The sequence below is a fragment of the Nannospalax galili genome, unplaced genomic scaffold (genome assembly GCF_000622305.1).
Source record: "Nannospalax galili isolate Female #2095 unplaced genomic scaffold, S.galili_v1.0 scaffold548, whole genome shotgun sequence".
In the NCBI taxonomy this organism is placed as follows: domain Eukaryota; kingdom Metazoa; phylum Chordata; class Mammalia; order Rodentia; family Spalacidae; genus Nannospalax; species Nannospalax galili.
Genome location: NW_008358999.1, coordinates 1,417,464 through 1,439,865, shown reverse-complemented (window position 1 = coordinate 1,439,865; position 22,402 = coordinate 1,417,464). Strand labels below are relative to the sequence as shown.

The 22,402-nt window shown below is 48.4% G+C and overlaps 1 protein-coding gene across 1 annotated transcript in view; it reads left to right on the top strand.

Moving 5' to 3' along the window:
* Fhad1 (forkhead associated phosphopeptide binding domain 1) overlaps positions 1-22,402 on the top strand; it is a 160,421-nt gene that overhangs the window by 22,388 nt on the left and 115,631 nt on the right. Inside the window, exons 4-5 of the mRNA XM_008822681.1 lie at positions 8,013-8,274; positions 16,546-16,655. Coding sequence (XP_008820903.1) covers positions 8,013-8,274; positions 16,546-16,655 — 372 coding nt within the window. The remainder of the gene's footprint in view (positions 1-8,012; positions 8,275-16,545; positions 16,656-22,402) is intronic.

The following is a 22,402-nucleotide window of genomic DNA, read 5'->3' as shown; positions in this document are numbered from 1 at the left end:
CCAGGACAGCTGGGGCTACAGGGAGACCCTGTCTCAAAAAGACAAAGTAATAATAATAATAATAATAATAATAATAATGAAGCAAGCTCACCTCAGTCTCACAGAGATCCACCTGCCTCTACCTCCAGAGTGCTGGGATTAAAGGCATGCACCACCATGCCCGGCTATGATTTAATTTTTATTAATGGTTGTTTTTACCAAGAAGATCATAAAATTCTGAACATTGTCACCTGAGGGACAGCTGTAACTAGACCACAGGCTTTGCCCAGTTGGAGGCCAGAATCCTCTGGGCTGCTTCCAGAGAGTTGCATGGACTGTGTTAGTTAGCTTAAAAGAGGAAAGGTTTATCTGGACTCCTGGTCTCAGAGATTTTCAGTCCATGGTCAGCTGGCTCCCTTGCTTTGGTACTGAGGTGAGGCAGAACATCAAGGCAGAGGGATACCACAGAACAGCTTGGCACACTGCACCTGGGAAGCAGAGGAGGGGAGGGGCTGTGACATAGGTACGCCCCAGTGACCTACTTCTGCTAACTGGACCCCACCCCACCCCACTCAGTTGTAAGCTCATCAGTGGTAAATCCCCTCTCCTTTATACACTTAAGTCTGTGATAAGTGGGTCTGACCAGTTCCTGGGTCGCCTCCCAGACTCTTCTCTGTCCTATGTAGTACTTCACTTCTTTTCAGTCATCTCTTTGCTCATCTCTTCAGCAACCAAGCCTTCCTTGGTCCCAGCTTTAAACATACTCCTTTTCTGAACAAAATGTCCATCTTTTGAATTCTTCTGTGGTGCTTTTTGCTTCTGATTTTCACTGCAAATTTGTCTTAAAGCCGTCAGTGATACCCATATCACAACACTTTGCTACCTGAAATTTCCTTTGTCCGATCGATTAGTCTGTCTCCTTTAAATTCAGCCTCCCACATATCTCAGGGCATCCATAAAACGAAGAGAAGTTTGTTACTGGAATACAGCATGTATGCCCTGTGTTCCTGTTCCCAACTGAGTCCTCCTTCCCATCTGAAACCCCATGAGCAAAGTCTTCACTGTCTTTAGTCCCACCAGCATTCTGGTCTTCTGAGTTCACATCAGAATGACTCTCTAAGCTCCACTTACATCATTATAAGCTTTTCTTGTCTGCTTCTGTAAGCCAGTTCCAAAGGCTTCTCAACCACATAAATATTATATGCATAGTGATAACCCCACTCCTGGTACCTTGTTCCTTGTTATCCATCCATTGCTGTGACAAGACCCAAGAAAAACAAATTAAAGGAGGAAACATTTATTTTGGTTCACATTTTCACAGGGTTCAGTCTGTGGTCATCTGGAGCTATTGCTCTGAGCCTGAGGCAAAACCGAACATCATGGCAGATAAGACATGATGGAGCCAAGGTGCTCACTTCATGGTGGCCAGGAAGGGGGGGGAGAAAGAGAGAGAGAGAGAGAGAGAGAGAGAGAGAGAGAGAGAGAGAGATTCAGGAACAAGATAAAGCCCAAAAATCACACCCCCAGTGACCCATTCCTTTTCACTGGGTCTCATCTCCTAATAGCCCATTTATCTATGAACTCATCCATGAGTTAATCAGTTGATTAGGTTGACACCCCCATGAACCACTCCCTCAGTAGCACTTTCAATCAGGAACCATGCCTTCAACACATGACCCTTTTGGGGAGACATTTCATATCCCAGATCATGTGATAAACATTCTAGAGGAAGTCATAGGCATGTCTGGAAAACCTGCTCACAAGGAGCCCAGGCAACATCTTTGGGGTTCATAGTATTTCCCACTTTCATTTTTTTTATTCTTCATTAAGTCTAGGATTCTTTTACGAGTATGGCACACAGATGTGAACCATCACTTCAGGTAACCTAGGTGCTATAAGAGCACAGATTGGGGTCTCACAGCATCCTCACTTCCTAGCTGCAGGATGTTGGGCAAGTCACCTACTGAGTTGCGGTGTCTTAATCCAAAAAATTGATATACAAATCCTTCCTCAGCACTTTCTGGTGATGAGATGAACCCACAGACATGAAGGACACAGCAGTGTCTGGCACATATATGCCTTCTCTCTGAGGTGATTCACTTGTAGCAGTAATAACAATTGCAAACAACTTAGAACATGGCAAACCCTTCAAGGTCAAGAGCCACACTGATGCTGTTGCATGCATATCTTCCAGGGCTTCCTGAAGAAGGTGCAGGTCCTGAAAAGGTCTGTGTGTAAACCACATCAATGTTCTATAACATCTATCCCTCACCCCTCAGCCTCAGCAAGGGTGAAAGCAGGTAGTGGGGTAATAACACAAAGACAGAGTGGATACTGTGGGAAATACATTGCGATTTCTGAAACAAATCATTGACTGGTGTTTGTCCCAAGTGGATGGAATACAGAAGCTGGTGGCCATGACCAAATACCTGAGAAAAACAACTTAATGTAGGAAAAGTTTGTTTTGACTCACAGTTTCAGAGGGTCCACACCTCTGCTCATGTCTATGAGGATTTTTCTAGCAAAGTTCAGCTGAGGTAGAAAAACTCACTCTGAACAGGGGTGGCATCCTCCCAGTAGGCTGGGGTTCCAGCTTGAATGAAAAAGGAGAAAGTGAGCTGAGCACCAGCATTCACCAATCTCTGCTTCCTGGACACGATGGGACCAGTCACCTCGAGCTCCCATCACCATGCCTTCCCCTCGATGATGGACTGTACCCCCTAAAACTGCAAGCCAAAACGAACCCTTCCTTACATTGCTTCTGACAGGCACTCTGGTACAGCAATGAGAAAAGTAACAAAATCAGAAGGCATTAGAATATATTTTAAAACTAAAATTTCTAAAAGCAGACTTGTTGATAACTGACCTTGACCCCAGGCTCCACACACAGCACAGATTAATGTGAGCACAGCCAGGGACTTCCTTTAATGAGTCTTTTTCTTGACGAACAGCAGTTTTTGAGAAACCCTTGACTTGCCTAAGACATAGCAGGGGCACTCAGAATAGAAACCCCTGCCAGGCATGGTGGTATATTCCTTTAGTCCCAGCACTTGCAAGGGAGAGGCAGGTGGATCTCTGTGAGATCCAGGCCAGCCTGAAGCTAGTGGGAAACATTGTCTCCAAAAACAAAAACAACAGCAACAAAAGACTAGAAACCCAACTCTAACATTCCAACTAAAGCCATCGTAAATCAACAAACCTTGACCCCAAAGAGCCTATTGCAGTCCTGGCTACATTTACACATGGCCTGCCTCCCCCTTTAGAGACTCTGCCACCAGGCACTGTGTGCTGCAAGTGGAACCAACTTTGACCAACATCCTGTACAAGCAATTTCAAGGTCAGACCCCCAAACCAGCTCCTCTGTCTGTGTATCCCTATCCACAGAACCTCACACTGTAGCTGAGGTTGAATGCACTGCAAATGTCTATCAATAGCTGGATAGACAATGTGATCTCACAAGCCCATGAAATATTATTCAGTCTTAAACAGGAGGGTAATCCAGATGTAACTGGAATTCCAGAGTTTGTGCTGCCCATCACCACAGACAGTAATAAGCAGAAACAGGAACTGTATTTCTTAAGATTTATAATTTTTATTTTATATGTATAAGTGTTTGCTTGTATGTATGTATATATACTACATGTATGCAGGTGTCCATGGAGGCCAGAAGAGAGTGTCAGATCCCCTGGAACTGGAGTGATGGATGGTTGTTAGCCACTATGTGGGTTCTGATAACCAAATCCAGGTCCTCTGCAAGAGCAGCCAGTGCTCTTAATCACTGAGCCTTCTCTCCAGCCCCAGGAATTATATTTTCCAGCTATGCTTTATTCAGAGAGCCACCAATCTAGGAAGTCAGAGGACTAATGTCCCAAGAGATCTAACTTCCCTAGTCCATCTCCAGCTGGTGTACTTTATAGGGAATCATAGCAAAGAGAGCTGGGGAGATGGCTCAGTGAGTGAAACCAACATGAAGACCTGAGTGTGAATCCCCAACAACCACACAGAAGCCAGGTGTAGCCGGTGTGTCTGTAATCCGAGCACTGAGGGAGTGGGGTGTAGACAGATGGATCCTGGGGGCTCTCTGACTGGCCAGTCTAGCCAAAATGGCAAGCTTCAGTGAGAGACTTTGTCTCAAAATAAAAGGACCTAGAGCACCCTTCCCTTGAACTCTGTATGGCACCAAAGTCTCAATTCATTTTCATCTGCTATAATAAAATATTTGTGACTAGATAACTTTAAAGAATAGAGGTTTAAATCAGGCATGGGAGTTCATTCCTGTTATTCCAGAACTGGGGATACTAAAGAAGGAGGATTACTATGAGCTTGAGGGACAGCCTGGCCTGCATAGCAAGTGGGAGGATAGCCTTGTCTACATAGTGAGATCATAGATGTATGATTGATAGATAGATGATAGATAGACAGACAGATAGATAGATAGATAGATAGATAGATAGATAGATAGATAGATAGATAGATAGATAGATAGATAAAATGGAGAAGTAACTAAGGAGAGCATTTTCACATCAACCTCTGGCCTCCACTCATATTCACACAAGCAAACATGCACGCACACATATGCACACATGCATATACCACACACATAATTTTTTTTTTGGTCTTTTGAGACAGGGTCTTCCTGTAGCCCCAACTGTCCTAGAACTCACTATGTAGACCAGGCTGGCCTTGAACTCACAGAGATCCATCTGCCTCTGCCTCCCAATGCTGGGATTAAAGGCGTGTGCCACGATGCCCGGCCACACAATTTTAAAAAAAGGGACAAAGGCAGTCATCCATCCCAAAGTTTAGTCTTGACCCTCTAGTCATATTTTCTCCCCCCCCTCTCTCGGGTGGAGTTGCATATTCCCAAGACCACTGAGTCTCATCCCCCTAAGGTGCCATCTTTGTCATATATAGGTTAAAAGTACACTCAGAAGAACTACATATCGTTACAGTGTGTGTGCTGGGCTGTTTAGAATGTCCATGTGCAGATTCCTGTCTATGTTCTTATAACAGAAACACAAAGCGCCGCCCTCTGCCCCGAGTCACAGACACCTGCTACAACAGGACAAATCTTGATGACATTATGCTAAGAGAAATAAGCCAGTCACAAAAGGACTCTGTTTATATGAGGTGCCCAGAGCAATCAAAGAGACAGGAGGACAGTGATTTCCAGGGCTCAGAGCAAGGGGAAGGGAGTTAGTGAATGGGGACACAGCTTCAGGTTTGGAAGATCTTGAGACATAGTTCATGCCGACTTGAATGCTTCACTTAACACTACTCATCTGTATACTTAAGACTTTTTGGGGGGGTGGGGGGTTCAGACAGGGTCTCCCTGTAGCCCCAACTGACATGGAACTCGCTATATAGACCAAGTTGGCCTCAATCTCACAGAGATCCACCTGCCTCTGTCTCCTGAGTGCTAGAATTAAAGAGGTGTGCCACCATGCCCAGTTACATTGTTTTCTTGTTACTGTTTTTTTTAATATTTTATTATTTTAATTTTATATATATGAGTATATTGCCTACATTTATGTAAGTGCACCTGTGTCATGCAATGCCTGAGGTGGTCAGAAAAGAGCGTTGGATCCCCTGGAACTGGAGTTATGGATGACTGTTAGCCGCCATGTGGGTGCTAGGATCTGAACCTGAGTCCTCTGCAAGAACACCCAGTGCTATGAGCCACTGAGCCGTCTCTCCAGCCCCAGATATTTTTTATTTAACATTTTATTAAGTCTTTGAGAACTTTATACAATACATTTTGGTCATATGCACCCCATTTCACCCCAACTCCTCCCGGATCCACCCCCATCTCCTACCACCCCACAACTTTAATATCAACTCCAGTTTGTGCTGCTCACATATTCCAAGGTGTGGAGCTGACCAGTGAAGCATGTCTGACCTATCGGGAGCCACGCCCTTAAAGAAAACTGACCCTCCCTCCCCCAGAAGCCATCAGCTGTCCATAGGTCCTCAGTTAGAGGTGGGGGCTGGTGAACCCTCCCACTTCAGTCTGGGACCTTAACTGGCTTGATCTTGTGCAGATCTTGTGTAGGCCCCACAGTGGTTCAGTGGTCTTTTCATGTCCAGAACACAGTTTTGCTGAGGTCTTCCCTGACCTCTGACTCTTAGCTATTGTTTCTGAGTCAGGGTCTCCCTGATTAGCCCTCAAACTTACAGCCTCAGCCTCCCAAGGTCTAGAATTACAAACCCTGTTCTGGGAGTTTTGTTTGTTTACAATTTCAAGAGCCCTGTTTCCCCTCCTTCCTAGGCCCCCCTCCCTCAAAAGGTGTTACATCCTCAGGCCCAGAGAGTAAGCTATAGCCCTGGATCCTATAGGCAACCTAGTCTCCTAGGCCCTGATTAGATCACATGCTCCACCTCTGAACCAAACACTATGGTCAGGAGATGTGATTGACTGGTTGCTTAGCCCTACCCACAAAATTGAGAGAGGGAGATTGCCCAGGACCCGGGAGGGAGGCAGAGCGGGTCCTGCCTATCAGCTGGGACGTAGCCTCTGCCATCACTTGCAGTTGGATGGCCTGAGGTGTGTTCAGCCCATGTGTTCAATAAGCATCTATTGAACCGGTAGGAAAAGTCTAGGAAAACCCAGCACTGAGCAGAACACAGCCACATCCTGTTCTTGAATATAATTCAAAGTGGGTCAGCGTCACCAGGTGGTTCAGTTTCCCTGGATGCTTTTCTGCTTGTTGGCTCTAACAGCTCTCGGAGGATGCCAAGGATCTTCATACTAGGTCAGCAGGCCCCTGGACAGCAGACAGCCTTTCTCTGATGGAGACAGCCCAGCAGAGTCTCAGTAAGCTCTGGCAGTGGTGCTGTGTTTCAGAAGTCCCGTAGGCTCCCCACTATGAGCTCTGCCCTCTAGTGTTCAGAAAGAGAAATGTTAGCCCTGGAAACGTGGTTGTCACAAAGGTCACAAGAGGGCTTCCCACTTGGAAAGTGTGCTGGGTGTGTGTCCAGAGAGTTAAGGAGAGAGAAGAGAGAGAGAGAGAGAGAGAGAGAGAGAGAGAGAGAGGCAGACACAGAGACAGAGAGAGACAGAGAGAGAGACAGAGAGACAGAAAGACAGAAAGACAGAGAGAGAGAACAAAGTGAATGTGAAGGAAGGAGGTGAAAGACAGAGGGAGTGGAGGAAGAAGGGAAGGAGGAGAAAGGGAGGCCAGGGGATCTGGAGCTCTGCCCTGTCCAGTGCTCCCTGAGCCTGGGTGACTCCTCCAGGGGCCGCTGTGGGAATAGGAGAGCCCAGTGCAGCAGGCAACCGCGTCATCATTTAACTACAAGGCATGAGGGAAATGCCTCTCTAAGCATCACACGGCAGCTGCCCTCGCATTGCCTCTCCTGGGGGAAAGGATTCTGCCTGGCTCTCCACTGAGGCACCCACAGATACTTTCCTGGGGTCCCAGGCTGTACGGCCGCTCAGTATGTCTATGAAGCACCTGCCAGAATGAGGTGCAATGCAAGTCGAAGATAAAGGCCAATGACACAATCAGGGTCCCCACCCCCACCCCAGGGTTCTTGGCCTTGGGACCCATGGAGAGAACCAAGGTGTGTGCGGAGAGTCCTTGGAGCTGGCCTGCTTACCATTCCTTTCATGCACTGCCTGAGCACCCAGTATGTGCCTAGCATCTGCTCTGGGTGCAGCAGATTGAGGCAGGAGTACATGAGGGAAAAGGAAAGGCCTGGCCCTTAAGGACGGCATGCCAACAGCTCAGGGCTCAGCACCACGTGAATGGCTTGGGAGAAGTCACGCGGTCTTACTCAATCTCAGTGTTATCAGTGTCGAATGCGTTAATGGAGGAATGCATGGAGATTTCTCCACAGGTAAGCAGAGCTGTGACGGTGTCCTAGGGACCTATGACAGGGCCACCATCCCAAACTGGGGAGCATACAGGATGGTTTCTTGGGGGAAAGACTCACAGGCTGAGACTTGGCCTGCAACACAGTGCCTGGGACAGAGCAAAGCAGATGATTACAGCTGAATGCAACGTCTCCTGAGCCCCCTGTCTACCCCACAGGTCTCCTGCCCCTGGGCAAGGGGCCCAGCACCTTGGCCAAGGCAGCAGCCACCTCGGACCACACAGCAACCGTACCAGTCATCCATACCACCTCACATCCCCTTCCACCAGGGCATCCGGCCATCAACCATGCAAAGAAGCTGGTCCCAGAGTTTCCCCAGGAGCACCACGGTCCCACCTGCCTCCCAACAGCAGCCTATGAGTCCTAGTGGAAAGACGTTGTCTTTTGGGATGCACCCCAAGTCCCCAGTCATCAAGCAAGGTATGTGTCCGGGCTCTGGGGATGGCTTCCAGGATGTTTTTAAGCCATGAAGATAGGTTGGCCTGTTTTTTGGGTTTTTTTTTTTCTCTAATTCTAACAATGGAATATAGTTAATTTTATTACATATAGTTAATTCTAAAATCAAAACGGTGGGCTGTCAAAATGACTCAATAGGGAAAAGGCACTTGCCCACCAAGTCCAATGATCTGAGTTTAATTCCCAAGATCCACATGGTGGAAGAGAAGAACTGACTCTTATACGTTGTCCCCCGACACACACAAACACACACACACACACCACACACACACCACACACACCCCACCCACACCCCCCCCACCCCCCCCCCCCCCCCCCCCCCCCCCCCCCCCCCCCCCCCCCCCCCCCCCCCCCCCCCCCCCCCCCCCCCCCCCCCCCCCCCCCACCCCCCCCCCCACACACCCCACCCCCCACACGCACCCCCCACACACACACCACACACACACTACACACACATGCACACACACCACACACACCACACGCACCACACACACACACACCACACACCACACACACACCACACACACACTACACACACATGCACACACACCACACACGCACACACACACCATACACACACACCACACACGCACGCACACACCACACACACACACACCACACACACACCACACATACCACACACACACACCACACACCACACACACCACACACACCACACACACACACCACACACCACACACACACCACACACACACCACACACACACTACACACACATGCACACACACCACACACACCACACGCACCACACACACACACCACACACCACCCACACACCACACACACACCACACACACACTACACACACATGCACACACACCACACACACCACACGCACCACACACACACACCACACACCACCCACACACCACACACACACCACACACACACTACACACACATGCACACACACCACACACACCACACGCACCACACACACACACCACACACCACCCACACACCACACACACACCACACACACACTACACACACATGCACACACACCACACACACCACACGCACCACACACACACACCACACACCACCCACACACCACACACACACCACACACACACTACACACACATGCACACACACCACACACACCACACGCACCACACACACACACCACACACCACCCACACACCACACACACACCACACACACACTACACACACATGCACACACACCACACACACCACACGCACCACACACACACACCACACACCACCCACACACCACACACACACCACACACACACTACACACACATGCACACACACCACACACACCACACGCACCACACACACACACCACACACCACCCACACACCACACACACACCACACACACACTACACACACATGCACACACACCACACACACCACACGCACCACACACACACACCACACACCACCCACACACCACACACACACCACACACACACTACACACACATGCACACACACCACACACGCACACACACACCACACACGCACGCACACACCACACACGCACACACCACACACACACCACACACACGTTACATTAAAATGCAAAGAATTAATTTAAAATATTTATTTTTGTGTATGCATATGTGGTACCTGTGTGAGCTTATGTGCACCACATACATGCAGGTGCCCATGGATGCCAGAAGAGGGCATTGGATCGCATGGCTGGAGTTACATGTTGTTGTGAACCACCTGGTGTTGGGAACCCGGCTTCTCTGCCAGAATAGCACATGCTCTTAACTGCTGAGCCATCTCTCCAGTCCCTTTTTTAATTTTTAAAAAATGGGGAAAGGCTGGGGGTGTTGCTCAGTAGAGTACTAGCCTAGCATGCACCATGTCTGGGGTTTGATCCCCAGCACTGCATAACCCAGGAGTGGTGGCTCACACCTATAATCCCAGCACTGGGGTGGTGGAGCCAGGAGGACTGGAAACCTAAGGTTGTTCCATGGCTACCTAGAGAGTGTGAGGCCGCTCCAGGATGCTTGAGACTCTGTTTCAAAAAAACCAAAAGTAACAAATAATAACAATAATAAATAAACTAAAATCATCCCCTTGGGGTTAGGAGGTCAGATTGTATGGCAGGCCAATGCCCAGACAGACTCCAGCTGAACCAAAAACTTAAATGTAGATAGAAACTGAACAAGACTTAGAGGAAATGCAGGTCAACCTGGAAGAAAAAGAATACATGATATCGCTAGGCGTGGTGGTGCCCGCCTTTAGTCCCAGCACTCAGAAGGCAGAGGCAGGCGGATCTCTGTGAGTTCAAGGCCAGCCTGGTCTACAGAGTGAGTTCTGGGCCAGCTGAGGCTATAGGAAGACCCTGCCTCAAAAAAATAAAAGAAAGGAAGTAAACAAACAAACAAACAAACAAACAGGGGCTAGAGAGATGACTCAGCAGTTAAGAGGACTGGCCCTTGCAAAGGACCTGAGTTCAATTCCCAGAACCCACATGGCAGCTAACAACCATCTGTAAAGAAAGAAAGAAAGAAAGAAAGAAAGAAAGAAAGAAAAGAAAAGAAAAGAAAAAAGAAAAGAAAAGAAAAGAAAAGAAAAATTCCTGTCCTCTTTGGAAGAATTCTGTCTTGTCAGCTTGTTTTACTACGTGTGTAAAAAGTACATGAAGCTCAGTGCATTAGAAAGTTGGACCCAGAGGGACTGGGGAGACGGCTCCGTCAGTAAAGTGCTTGCCTCGTAAACATGACATGAGGATCTGAGTTTGATCTCCCAGAGCCCATGTTAAAAAAAAAAAAAAAAAAAAAAAAAAAAAAAGGCTGGTGGGGGCAGAGACAGGCAGGTCCCAGGGGCTCACCAGTAAGCCAGCCTAGTCTACCTGGGGAGTCCCAACCCAGGAAGAAACTGTCTCAAAACAAACAACAACAAATCCCAAGGTGGACAGTGCTTGAGGAAGGGCAGCCAAGGTTGACCTCTGACCTCACATGCACATGCGTACACAGACACGCACCTCCATCCACACGTACACTTACAGGAACACACACACAAAGCAAAGAAGGATCAGGAATGTTCTGTGAGCCTGGCCTGTTCCAGTACCTGGTGAACCTGGTGGGAGTCCAGACCCTCCCCCCTTCTCCCTGTGTCCCAGGATACACCAAGACCTGTGCCAGCCACTCAGTGTTCAAAGCTGTGCCTCTCCCGGTCCCCAAGGTCATCACCTGTGTCCAATTGAGCAGTTCTGGATCAACTAACATGTGAGACCTGGGGGAAGATCATTGGCTCTAAAATGTAGAAAAATACAGAATCCCAATGAGTAAGCAACCTCAAATGGGTGGTGAGGACTTTCTTAATTGCTAATATTAAGATTCACAAATATTGGGACTGGAGAGATAGCTCAGTGGTTTAAGAGCCCTGGCTATCCTTGCAGAGGACCTGGGTTCAATTCTCAGCATCCACATGGTGGTTAACAACTGTCCATAACTCCAGTTCCAGGGGAAATTGACACCCTCTTCTGACCCCCATGGGCATTGCATGACATGGGTGCACTTCCACACATGCAGGCAATACACTGATACTCATTAAAAAATAAAAATAAAATACTAAAAAAGATTCATGGAAATTTCATTACATTTCAAAACAATTGGTTCAGTGCCTCACTTCACAGGACTACAAGCCTGTGTGAGGACTGGCCGGTCTTTGCAGTCGGAAGGGAATTTAAAATGTACCTCTCATAGCCGTGCCAACCTCAAAGGCAGAATTACAGAAATCTCTTCACAAGTTTCTATGTCAAAAATAAATATTATTCCCTGTTGATGCTCACCTGCTGGGAATTTCAAGAATAATACTGCAGAAACTTGTAATGAGGGGGTGGCGTGGGGATAAGGGAAAAAATAAGGACTGATTCAACATCTGTCAGTTGGATCCTGGCTAAATATGTTTTGGTACGCTTGTGCAATGGGCTGTGAATAAGTTTGCTGTAGTTGTGCACAGGGCTATCGATGTTTGGTGCAGTTGTGAAACGAGCTGTAACACTACGGGTAATAAGAATGTTGTACAGATATGAACACTCACATGCTAGGGTTACTTTGATCCACCATCAATAAAATGGCTAACATAGTACTAAATGCTTTACCTAGGCTGTGCAAACTTTTTCTATAAAGAGCCCATATAGAAGGGGAAAAAAGGAACAAAAATGTTTTCTCCTCTCTACTCTCACAACATTGCTCACCAAAATGTGTGGGTGTGCCCCCATCCACTGTGTCGGCTTTCTGTACTGTGACAAATTACCTAAGACAGGAAACTGAAAAAGAAGAAAAGTTTCTCTTGGCTCATGGTTTTAGAGGCTCAGTCCTTGGTTCTTGGCTCCATTGCTTTAGGCATATGGTAGGACAGCATCTCAGTGGCTGGGATTGGGGGCGGGGTGCAAAGCTGCCCACATCCTGGCACCCAGAAAGCAGAGAGAGAGAAAGAGGAAGGAACCAGAAACCAGTTTCCCCTTCCTGGGCATGCCCCTGGTGACTAACTTCCTTCCCCCCAGCTCCCACTCTGGAAATTTCCACCACTTCCCTCACAGAACCACAGACTGGGGCTTCATTACACGAGCCTTTGACAGACATTCAAGATCCAAATCATAGCCCCCAGCACCAACTGGTGGCCTGTGACTCAGTGTCCCAACACTGTCTATCCAGAGTGAGCACCAGACCCCATGGGTGGAGGGCTCCTCTGTCCCCCAAGTCTCTCCACACAAGCTCCCTGCAAATGCCAGTCATGAGGCCCACTTCAGGCAGTTTCAACTAACCCGCTGTGAACTGGGGTTCCCACTAGCTTCTCAGATCTGATCATTTGTGGGAGTGGCACTAGAGTTCAGAGGAACACTGCACCATTGCAGACTTATTACAAGGAATCTTTAAAGTTTGTTACCATACATTCATTTAGATTAGTGTGTGTGCGTGCGTACACGTGTGTGTGTGTGTGTGTGTGTGTGTGTGTGTGTACACTCACGTGCTCATGTTAGAGAACAACTTCCTGGAGTTGGTTCTCTCATTTCACTACATGGGTCCCAGGGATCAAACACACTGTCAGACTTGGCAGTGAGCGCCTTTACCTATTAAGCGTCTCACCGGCCCCATATTGCAAGGAATATTTTAAAGACACAAATGCACAGCCAGATGGAGGGGTCCACAGGACAACCTCTGAAGGATATTGGGTTTCTGTGCCCTGTCTGGGTGTCCTACCCTCCAGGCACCTCCACTTGCTGGGTGGCCTGGAAGCCCCCAAACCCAAACTCTAGGGAACCTGTGGCCACTTTACTGCACATGCGTAGGAGATGAAATCGCTGGCCATCACTGATCAATTCAAACCACAGCCTTTTTCCCTACCCAGGGGCCCTAGCCATCACTAAGCTCTCTGGAGATTCTGAGAACTTCTTGAGTTATGTGTCAGGAAAGAGGGTAAAGAATATTTATTTGTATGGGGTTGGGATGCTTGAAATTGAATCCAGGGCTTTGCACATTGTGCTGGATAGCTTTAGTGTCAACTTGACACACCTGGGTTGAGGGAGCCTCAGTCGGGAAATTGCCTCTATTGGACTGGCCTGTGGCATGTCTGAGGGGCATCTTCTTGATGAGTGATGTGGGAGGGCCCAGCCCACTGTGGGTGGTACCACCCCTGGGCAGGTGGGCCTGTGTTGCATAAGAAAGCAGGCTGAGCAGGGGCCAAGGGAGCAAGCCAGTAAGCAGCGTTCCTCCATGGCCTATGCTCCAGCTCCCGCTTCCAGGTTCCTGCCCTGAGTTCCTACCTTGGGCTCCCTGATGAACTGTGACCTGGGAGATGTAAGCTGAATAAACCCTTTCCTCCCCAAGTTGGTAATGGTCAGAGTGTTTTGTCACAGCAATGAAGAAACAGACTAAGACACACATGCTAGGCAAGGGCTCTACCACTGAGCTTCATCCCCAGTCCTCTATTACTTTCTTAAAAATTTGAGACAAGGTCTCACTAAGTTTCCTAGGCTGGCCTTGAACTCACTATGCACTCCAGGATGGCCTTGAATTTATGGTCTTCCTGTCTTGGCCCCTTGAGTAGCTGGGATTACAGGCCCAGCTAAGACCCACTATCTATTATGTCACAATGTCATAGATACAGATGACAAATAGGTTTTGTGGGTCACATGGCCTATGTTGAAAGTATTCAGTTCTGTCTTTGTAACACAAAAAGCAGTCATAGGGGGTCTATGAATGAATGATTACAGTTGTGTTCCAATAAAACTTTATTTTTTAAAAAGCATTATTTGGGGCTGGAGAGATGGCTCAGTGGTTGAGAACACTGGTTGTTCTTGCAGAAGACCCGGGTTCAAATCCCAGCACCCACACGGCAACTAACAACTGTCCATAACTCCAGTCCCAGGGCATCCACCAGCCTCTTCTGACCTCCTCGGGCATTGTACAACACAGGTACACTTACCTACATGCAGGCAATACACACATACACATGAAATTAAAAAAAAATTTTTTAAGTTTTTTTTTAAAGCATTATCTGTAATTTTAGCACTCAGGAGGCTCAGGCAGGAGGCTAGCCTGGGCTATACATTGAGTAACAGGGTTAAGATTAGCTCCCCCTGTTTTACACTGTATTTCACTTAATCTCACAACAGCTCTCTGTAACAGGCACTCAGCAGATCCTTGTGCAGCACAGAAGGGAGATGCCTCAGTGTCTGACAGAACTTTTAGTGCTGAGGAGTGAGTGGATCCTCCCATGAGGTCCCTCCCTGGTAACGTCATAGCTTCTCCGGGTACACACTGCTGTGTACTTTTGTTTATTTCAATTTTTAATTTTAATATTTTTTTCCTTTTTAATGAATTTTTGCAATTTATTTTGGTCTTTTTTGAGACAGGGTCTCCCTGTAGCCCCAGCTGGCCTAGAACTCAATATGTAGACCAGGCTGGCCTTGAACTCACAGAGATCACCTGCCTCTGCCTCCCACGTGCTGGGATTAAAGGCATGTACCATCACACCCGGCAATTTTTGCAAATTTTATACAATATATTTTAATCATATTTAGATCCCCTCCCCTCTCTGCACCTCCCCCGAACCCCTCACCAGATTTCCTGTACTCTATTATATATTAAGGGCTATAGAGTCAGATTTGTGTCCCCAGTTACCCCTTGGTTTGGGTTCATCCAATGGAGCCTGGTTAAACTACCAAGAGCCACACACTGACTGACTCCCCCTCCCAGCGGCCACTGATTTCCAATAGCTCCTCAGGTAGGGTTGGGGTTTTTACCCACTTCCCCATGTCTGTGCTGGGATTTTGTCTGGTTGGAGCTTGCGTGGGACTAATGCGTGCTGTCACCTTGGCTGTGAGTTCATATGAGGAACTTTCCAGATGTCTGGATAACTCTGTTTCATTGTCATCATCCACCACCTCTGGCTCTTTCCCCCAACCTCTTCTGCAATGATCCCTGAGCCTTCATAGGCAGAGGTTTGATGTAGGTGTTCAATCACAGATAATCACTCTGCGGTCTCTTTCTCTCTGCACATTGGTCAGTTGTGGGCTTCTGTGTTCGTCACCATCTGCTGGATAAGGAAGAGTCTCTGGGGAGAGTTGAGAGATGCTTTAATCAAGGCAGGTCTGGGAGAGCTTGCAGCTACTTTGTACTTTTAAAGTCAGAGATGGGGCTGGAGAGATGGTTCGGGTTCAGCAGGTAAAGTGCCTGCTGTCCAAGCATAAGGACCTGAGTTCAGATCCCCGAGCCCACGTGAAAGCCGGGTGTGGAAGCACATCTGGACTCCAGTGCGGGGGAAATGGAGACAGTTGGATCCCAGAGTCTTGTTTGCCGTATACTCTAGCCCAGTGAGCTTGACATTCAGTGAGAGACCCCATCTCAAAAAAATAAGACAGAGCAATAGATAAAGACCTCAGATGCTGACCTCTGGCCGCCTCACGCACATGCACGCACACTCAAGCACACACACAAATAAAAATAATAAAGTCAGAGACCTTGTAAATGTGAGAACTAGGCATGGTGGCTCAGCTTGCTGTGATCTCAGCACTCAGGAGGCCGAGGCAGGACGGTTTCAGAGAGTTTGAAGCCAGCCTGGGCTACCTGGTGAGTTTCAAAGCAGCCTAAGCTGTATAAATGAAACCCTTTCTCACAAAGCAAAAACAAGCAAAAAGTGATGTAACCCTCAAGGAAAACCATGTGAAGAAAGGGCTTGGCATGCCTCTCGCTGACTTGTATTCTATGTTGATCTCATGTAGTTTGGGCCAGTGCTGTGGAACTGTCCGAACATTGTGTGGCAGAGGGACTTGCTGGGGCAGTACCTCCCACGGAGATCTATGTGGACCAGGACCTGGACCAGCAGGACAAGGTGAGGAGGGGTCTGGTCTGGGGCTGCAGCATCCAGTGGCCACTGGGGGTGGGAGCGGCTTGCTGTTGCCTCTTCTCTGTGCCCCATGTCCAAGAAACCACATTTCATTTAATAGAAAATTGTGTTCCGAATAATAGCATCTCCACAACCATTTTACTGAGCACCTACCACAAGCTAGGCTGTCCTCTGAACTTGACATTCATTAACTCATAGTAGCCTTTGAGACCAATTTTATTACCTTTACTTTGCTGCTAGGGAACTAGCTTAGAGAGGTTGAGTAACTTGCCCAAGTCTACACAGTGTTGAGAAGAAGAGCTGGATTCACACCCAGGTCTGGCTAACTTGTAAGCTGGGACTTCCCTCACACACTCAGCTAATCCCAAGTGATAGCAAAACGAGCGTGGAGAACACATTCCCTAGAGCTGGAACCCAAATGGAAGTCAGAGGAGGTGACCCAAGCAACCTGTTTGATTTCTTCCCACTTAGCCACAGCTTGAAAAGTGTCCTTAAAGAGCAGATTCAACTCAGTTGGCAGAGTAATCACCTAGCATGCACGAGGTCCTGGCCAGTCCCAGCACTGCATAAGCCAGGTGTGGTGGTAGAGCATGCTTGTAATCCTAGCACTCAGGAGGAGGATGTAAGAGGATTAGAAGTTCAAGGTCATCCTAGAATACATAGTGAATTCAAGGCCAACCTGAGCTACCCGAGGCCCTATCAAAAGAATAGTCCAACAATACTTTGCTTTCCTTACAGACCAGTGCCTCAGCTGAAGCAGTACTGGCCTGTGGGGAACAGGAACAGTGGGTTCTTCTGACACTTGAGATGATAGGCCTGGAACTCTCCAGCTGGAGGCAGAAGCCAGTTCTGAGTCCAGCATCCTGAGGCCAGACTGTGAGGCGAGAAACCACCCTGCAGACGCTGTCCCTTGTCCATCCCTCTGCAACAAGCTGCCCCAAAAATCTAGTGGCCACAAAGCAGCTGTCTATCACCATTAGAAATAAAATCCAAGGTCCAAGGACCCCATCAATACCACAGAAAGAACACTCAGTGTCCTAGTTTGTTTCTCCATTGCTGTGACAAAACACTCTGATTAATGCCAACTTGGGGAGGAAAGGGTTTATTTGACTTACCTCTCCCAGGTCACAGTTCATTAGGGAGCCCAAGGTAGGAACTCAGGGCAGGAACCTGGAGGCAGGAGCTGGAGCAGAGGCCATGAAAGAACGATGCTTACTGGCTTGCTCCCCTGGCCCCTGCTCGGCCTGCTTTCTTATGCAACACAGGCCCACCTGCCCAGGGGTGGCACCACCCACAGTGGGCTGGGCCCTCCCACATCACTCATCAATCAAGAAGATGCCCACAGACATGGCTACAAGCCAGTCGAATGGAGGCAGTTCCCCAATGGAAGCTCCCTCAACCGAGGTATGCCAAGTTGACAGCAAAGCTATCCAGCACATTCGGACAAAACAAAAGTAGCTCAGCAAGGTAGATTTTTACTTTTGCAAAGGGTGACCTGTGTGGTCAGTCAGATCCAGCAAGTACACACAGGACCCAGAAGCTTGGGAGGCTTTTATCCCTAACACAAGAGAACTGTGACTTTTCCCCATTGGCTGGGGTCCGACTTCACAGTCTTTCCCAGTTGGCTAGTTTAAAAGAATCAGCAAGTATGCTGGATAGCTTTAGTGTCAACTTGACACACCTGGGTTGAGGGAGCCTCAATTGGGGAATTGCCTCTATTGGACTGGCCTATGGCCATGTCCATGGGGCGCCTTCTTGATTGTTGAATGATGTGGGAGGGCCCAGCCCACTGTGGGTGGTGGCCACCCCTGGGCAGTTGGGCCTGTGTTGGATAAGAAAGCAGGCTGAGCAGGGGTCAGGGGAGCAAGTCAGTAAGCAGTGTTCCTCCATGGCCTCTGCTTCAGCTCCTGCCTCCAGGTTCCTACCCTGAGTTCCTACCTTGGGCTCCCTGGGAGATGTGACCTGGGAGATGTAAGCTGAATAAACCCTTTCCTCCCCAAGTTGGCATTAATCAGAGTGTTTTGTCACAGCAATGGAGAAACAAACTAGGACAGCATGAAAGGAGAAACATTCCAGCACCCCAGGCCATCAGGCTCAGGAACCAGCAGGGCCTTTCCTTAAACAAAGCTTACCAGGGTGCAGAATGATTAAGAGATTAGAATTCCTTGTCATAAACCAAGTTTCAAGTTTACAGAGTTTGAAAAAAAAGACTACTATCTAATGTTTCTTATAATCACTCCCCTGGCTCCCATGGCTTGCCTTGCAAAATGGCCCTCTGCCCATGGCTAGCCACTCAAGACAGCTGCACTCAATTTGGGGGCACAGTGAGGCTGATGGTCTCAGGGGGTAGCACCAGGCACCAAAGGTCTGAGTCCTCAGCCCAATGCAGGGGATGTTGAGCCCCCCTGCTGCGTGCTGTCTCTCCTCCGGGGCCTCTTTCCAACTAAGTGTCTCCTGGGTTCCCAGAGAGCAAGGACAGAGGCCATGCAGTGTCCCGACAATTTGGTCAGAGATGAGTTCACATCTCTTCCACTGCCCTTTGTCGAAGTGAGTCACAGGACTGACTGGGACTCAGTAGGCAAGAGAAATAGATGCCACTCGATGAAGAAGCCGTAAAGTATTTGTCATCGTGTTTAATCCACCATGGTTGTTAAACTGGAAATAAAATGCAAACATAATTTTTGCTATCTGTGAGTCAATAACACATGATTTGTCAGGACCCCTTCAAGGACACCTGACAATAGGCAAGCAGGTAGGGATGTGTATTAGCTAATCTTATTGTACAACTTAAAGGCCCACTAGCTTCAGGCATGGCTGGATCCAGGAGCTTGAATGATGTCATCTGAATACTCTCTACTGCCAATTCTCCTCTTTGCTCCCCCTTGCAATTTGGTGTTCTCTAGCAAGCTGGCTTCTTATACTGGAAAAAGATAGCAAGACCCTTCATCTTGGAACCCATACACAGACTCTCTGAGAACACTTGGTTGACCAGCCTGGGTTACAAGGGCATGGGGAGGAGGGGCAGGAAGAGCAAGGTATTTGATTGACAGTCACTCCTACCAAGACACATGAAAGGAAGGAGCCTCTCCCTCAAGGAGGGTCTGGGGTCCTTACCAGAAAGACAGATGTCATTGCTGAACACCATACCCAAAGGCAGAAGTTGGCACACAGTAAGTGCCCAGTAAGTGCTTGTTACATGAATAATGACCAGTCATCTGCTGGCATAGACCCCAAGTGGCTTGTTTAGTTGCACCGTAAGTGTTCACAAGGACCCAAAGAAAGCGGCTTTCTAAGCCCCTTTCTAGCAGCTGGTGATGCCAGCAGGCTCCCTCATGACTTCAACCCCAACTTCCCCCCAGGCATGGAGCTAGAAGTCCATGGAGCTCACTCAAGGCTCCCAAGTCACCAAGTTGATTTGGAAACTGACCTTTTAACAAATGAAAAGTGATCAGGAGCTGGGGAGATGTCTCAGTGGGTAAAGTGCTTGCCAAGAGAGAGGAGGACCTGGATTCAGATACTCAGAACCAGAGGAAAAGCCGGGCACAGCATGCATGCCAGTGATCCCAGTGCTGGGGACTTAGGGGCAGAGACAAGCAGATCTCTGAAACTCTCTGGCCGGTCTGTCTAGCAAATCAGTGAGCTCCAGATTCAGTAAGGGACCCTGCCTCAAAAGAAGAACCTGCCTCAAGTGAAGAGAGATAGAGGAAGACACCTGATACTGACTTCTGACCTCCAGATGCATGCGTACACATGCATACACCCACACAAACATGTACATACACCACACACAAAAGGAAGGAAGGAAGGAAGGAAGGAAGGGAGGAAGGAGGGAAGGAAGGAGGGGTTGCGGGTTCTCCTCAGGCCAGCTGTGAAGACCCTGACCTGGATCGGGTCCCCTAACGATTGGGGGGGGCAAGAGGCTTAGAGTCATGACACACAGACCCCGGGAGTCGGGTAGAAGCAAGCACTAGACAAGGTGCTGCAGGCTCGTTTAATGCAGGAGGGGCAGGCCTTATATTTCCCTTTTCTCCACCCCCAAGTCCCTTTAGTCAGCGTATTGTTTTCTGATTGGTCTGCACCATGCAGTCTGTCAGCAGTCACTGGGCTCCCAAGCAGGGTATGAAGGTGTGGGCTCCTTTTGGCAGGCTATTTGAGGACCAAGAAGTGAAGTGAATTCTCGCTGAATCCCAGGGCTCTGGGTCCGCGCCATCTTTGGAGGCTTCCTGCTACATTTCCACCGTTTTTCTTTAAAAATGACTGTCCAGCGAGAGCCTGTAGGCAGCTCCGCCTTGGGATGACCCCAGGATCCTGGACTGTGCCTGTCTTAGGTTGTCCTATTCTGGCATGAACCTTACCCATCATTAAGGCATAGGCATACACGTCCATGTCCTGGCTTAGGTTGATTCAGCCCAACAGGAGCTTACCTGTCATTGGCTACCAGCCCTCCAAGGAGTATTGTCCCAGGGGATCAATCGAGGTGGGGAATTATCTGTAGGAGGCCTCGTACATTTGTGCAAGCCAAGTCTGTCAGCTGCATAGGGTGGGTTGAAATCATCTTCGTGTAGTGCTCTGAGGACCTGATACACTGAGCGATTGAATTTTTTCTGACTGTGGGAATGAAGAACAAGGCATTTAAGAAGTAGAAGGAAAAGAATAATTATGCCTGTCAGGAGTAGGTAAGTGACGATCCAAGACGGGTCAAACAGTGCTTTTAGATTAGAGGCACTGCCAGCATAATCTTGGACAGTCAGGTTGAACAGCCCAATGCATGAGGATACGTTGTTGGTAGTGAAGCATAGAGAGTTATTTAGGGGCCAGGAGCCATTGAGTGATTCCCAGGAAGTAACTGGGTCCATGGTGGGGAGGCCAAGCATAGAATTAGTTGAATAGAGGGTGGGGTAGGCTGGGGAGTGAAGTGATAAGGGCAAGAGTATAGGCAGGAAGGGGACCAAAGGCCCGAGATCATGGGCCGTGGCAGGGGCAGGGAAGAGCAAACCAATTATCCAGATAGCAGCGAGGTCTCTGGGTCCTGGGGGTCCTGTTGATCGGTTGCTGGTCTCACATCTCTCGCTGGAACCCATACTGGCTTTGTTTCTGTCTGAGGAAATACACAAGCATAGCCTCTCCCTCTTTTAACAAGGGGGTGCGCTGTTGCCATTGACATGTTAAGGCATCCTTCCATCTCACTGGTGGCAGGGGTGTAGGCCTAGGTATGGTAGCCCAGTGTTTGTAGGCTGGGCTCAACCCATTTTTATTGAAGGAGCTGGGCTCAACCCATTTTTATTGAAGGACAGGAAATTAATGCTGAATAGAGCTTCAATTAGAGCCAGGTGTGGGTCCCTTTTAGACTCAGGGGTAGCAAGTTTTTGTAATGTTTCTTTGAGGGTCCTATTTGCCTGCTCCACAATGGCTTGTCCCTGAGGATTATAAGGGATGCCAAGGGAGTGGCTAATTTTCCATGTTGACAGGAATGATTGGAATTGTAGAGAGGTGTAAGCTGTCCCATTATCAGTTTTTAGGGTCCATGGCACTCCCATTACCAGCATTGCTGATTTGACTGCCTTAATGGCGTGTGAGGCCTTTTCACCGGCTTGAGCAATGGCAAAAAGAAAGGAGGAGTAGGTGTCAACAAGACATGGACACACTTAAGATTACCAAAGGAGTTGTAATGGGTGACATCCATTTTCCAGAGGGCATTGGGCAGGAGAACACATGGGTTAACTCCATATCGA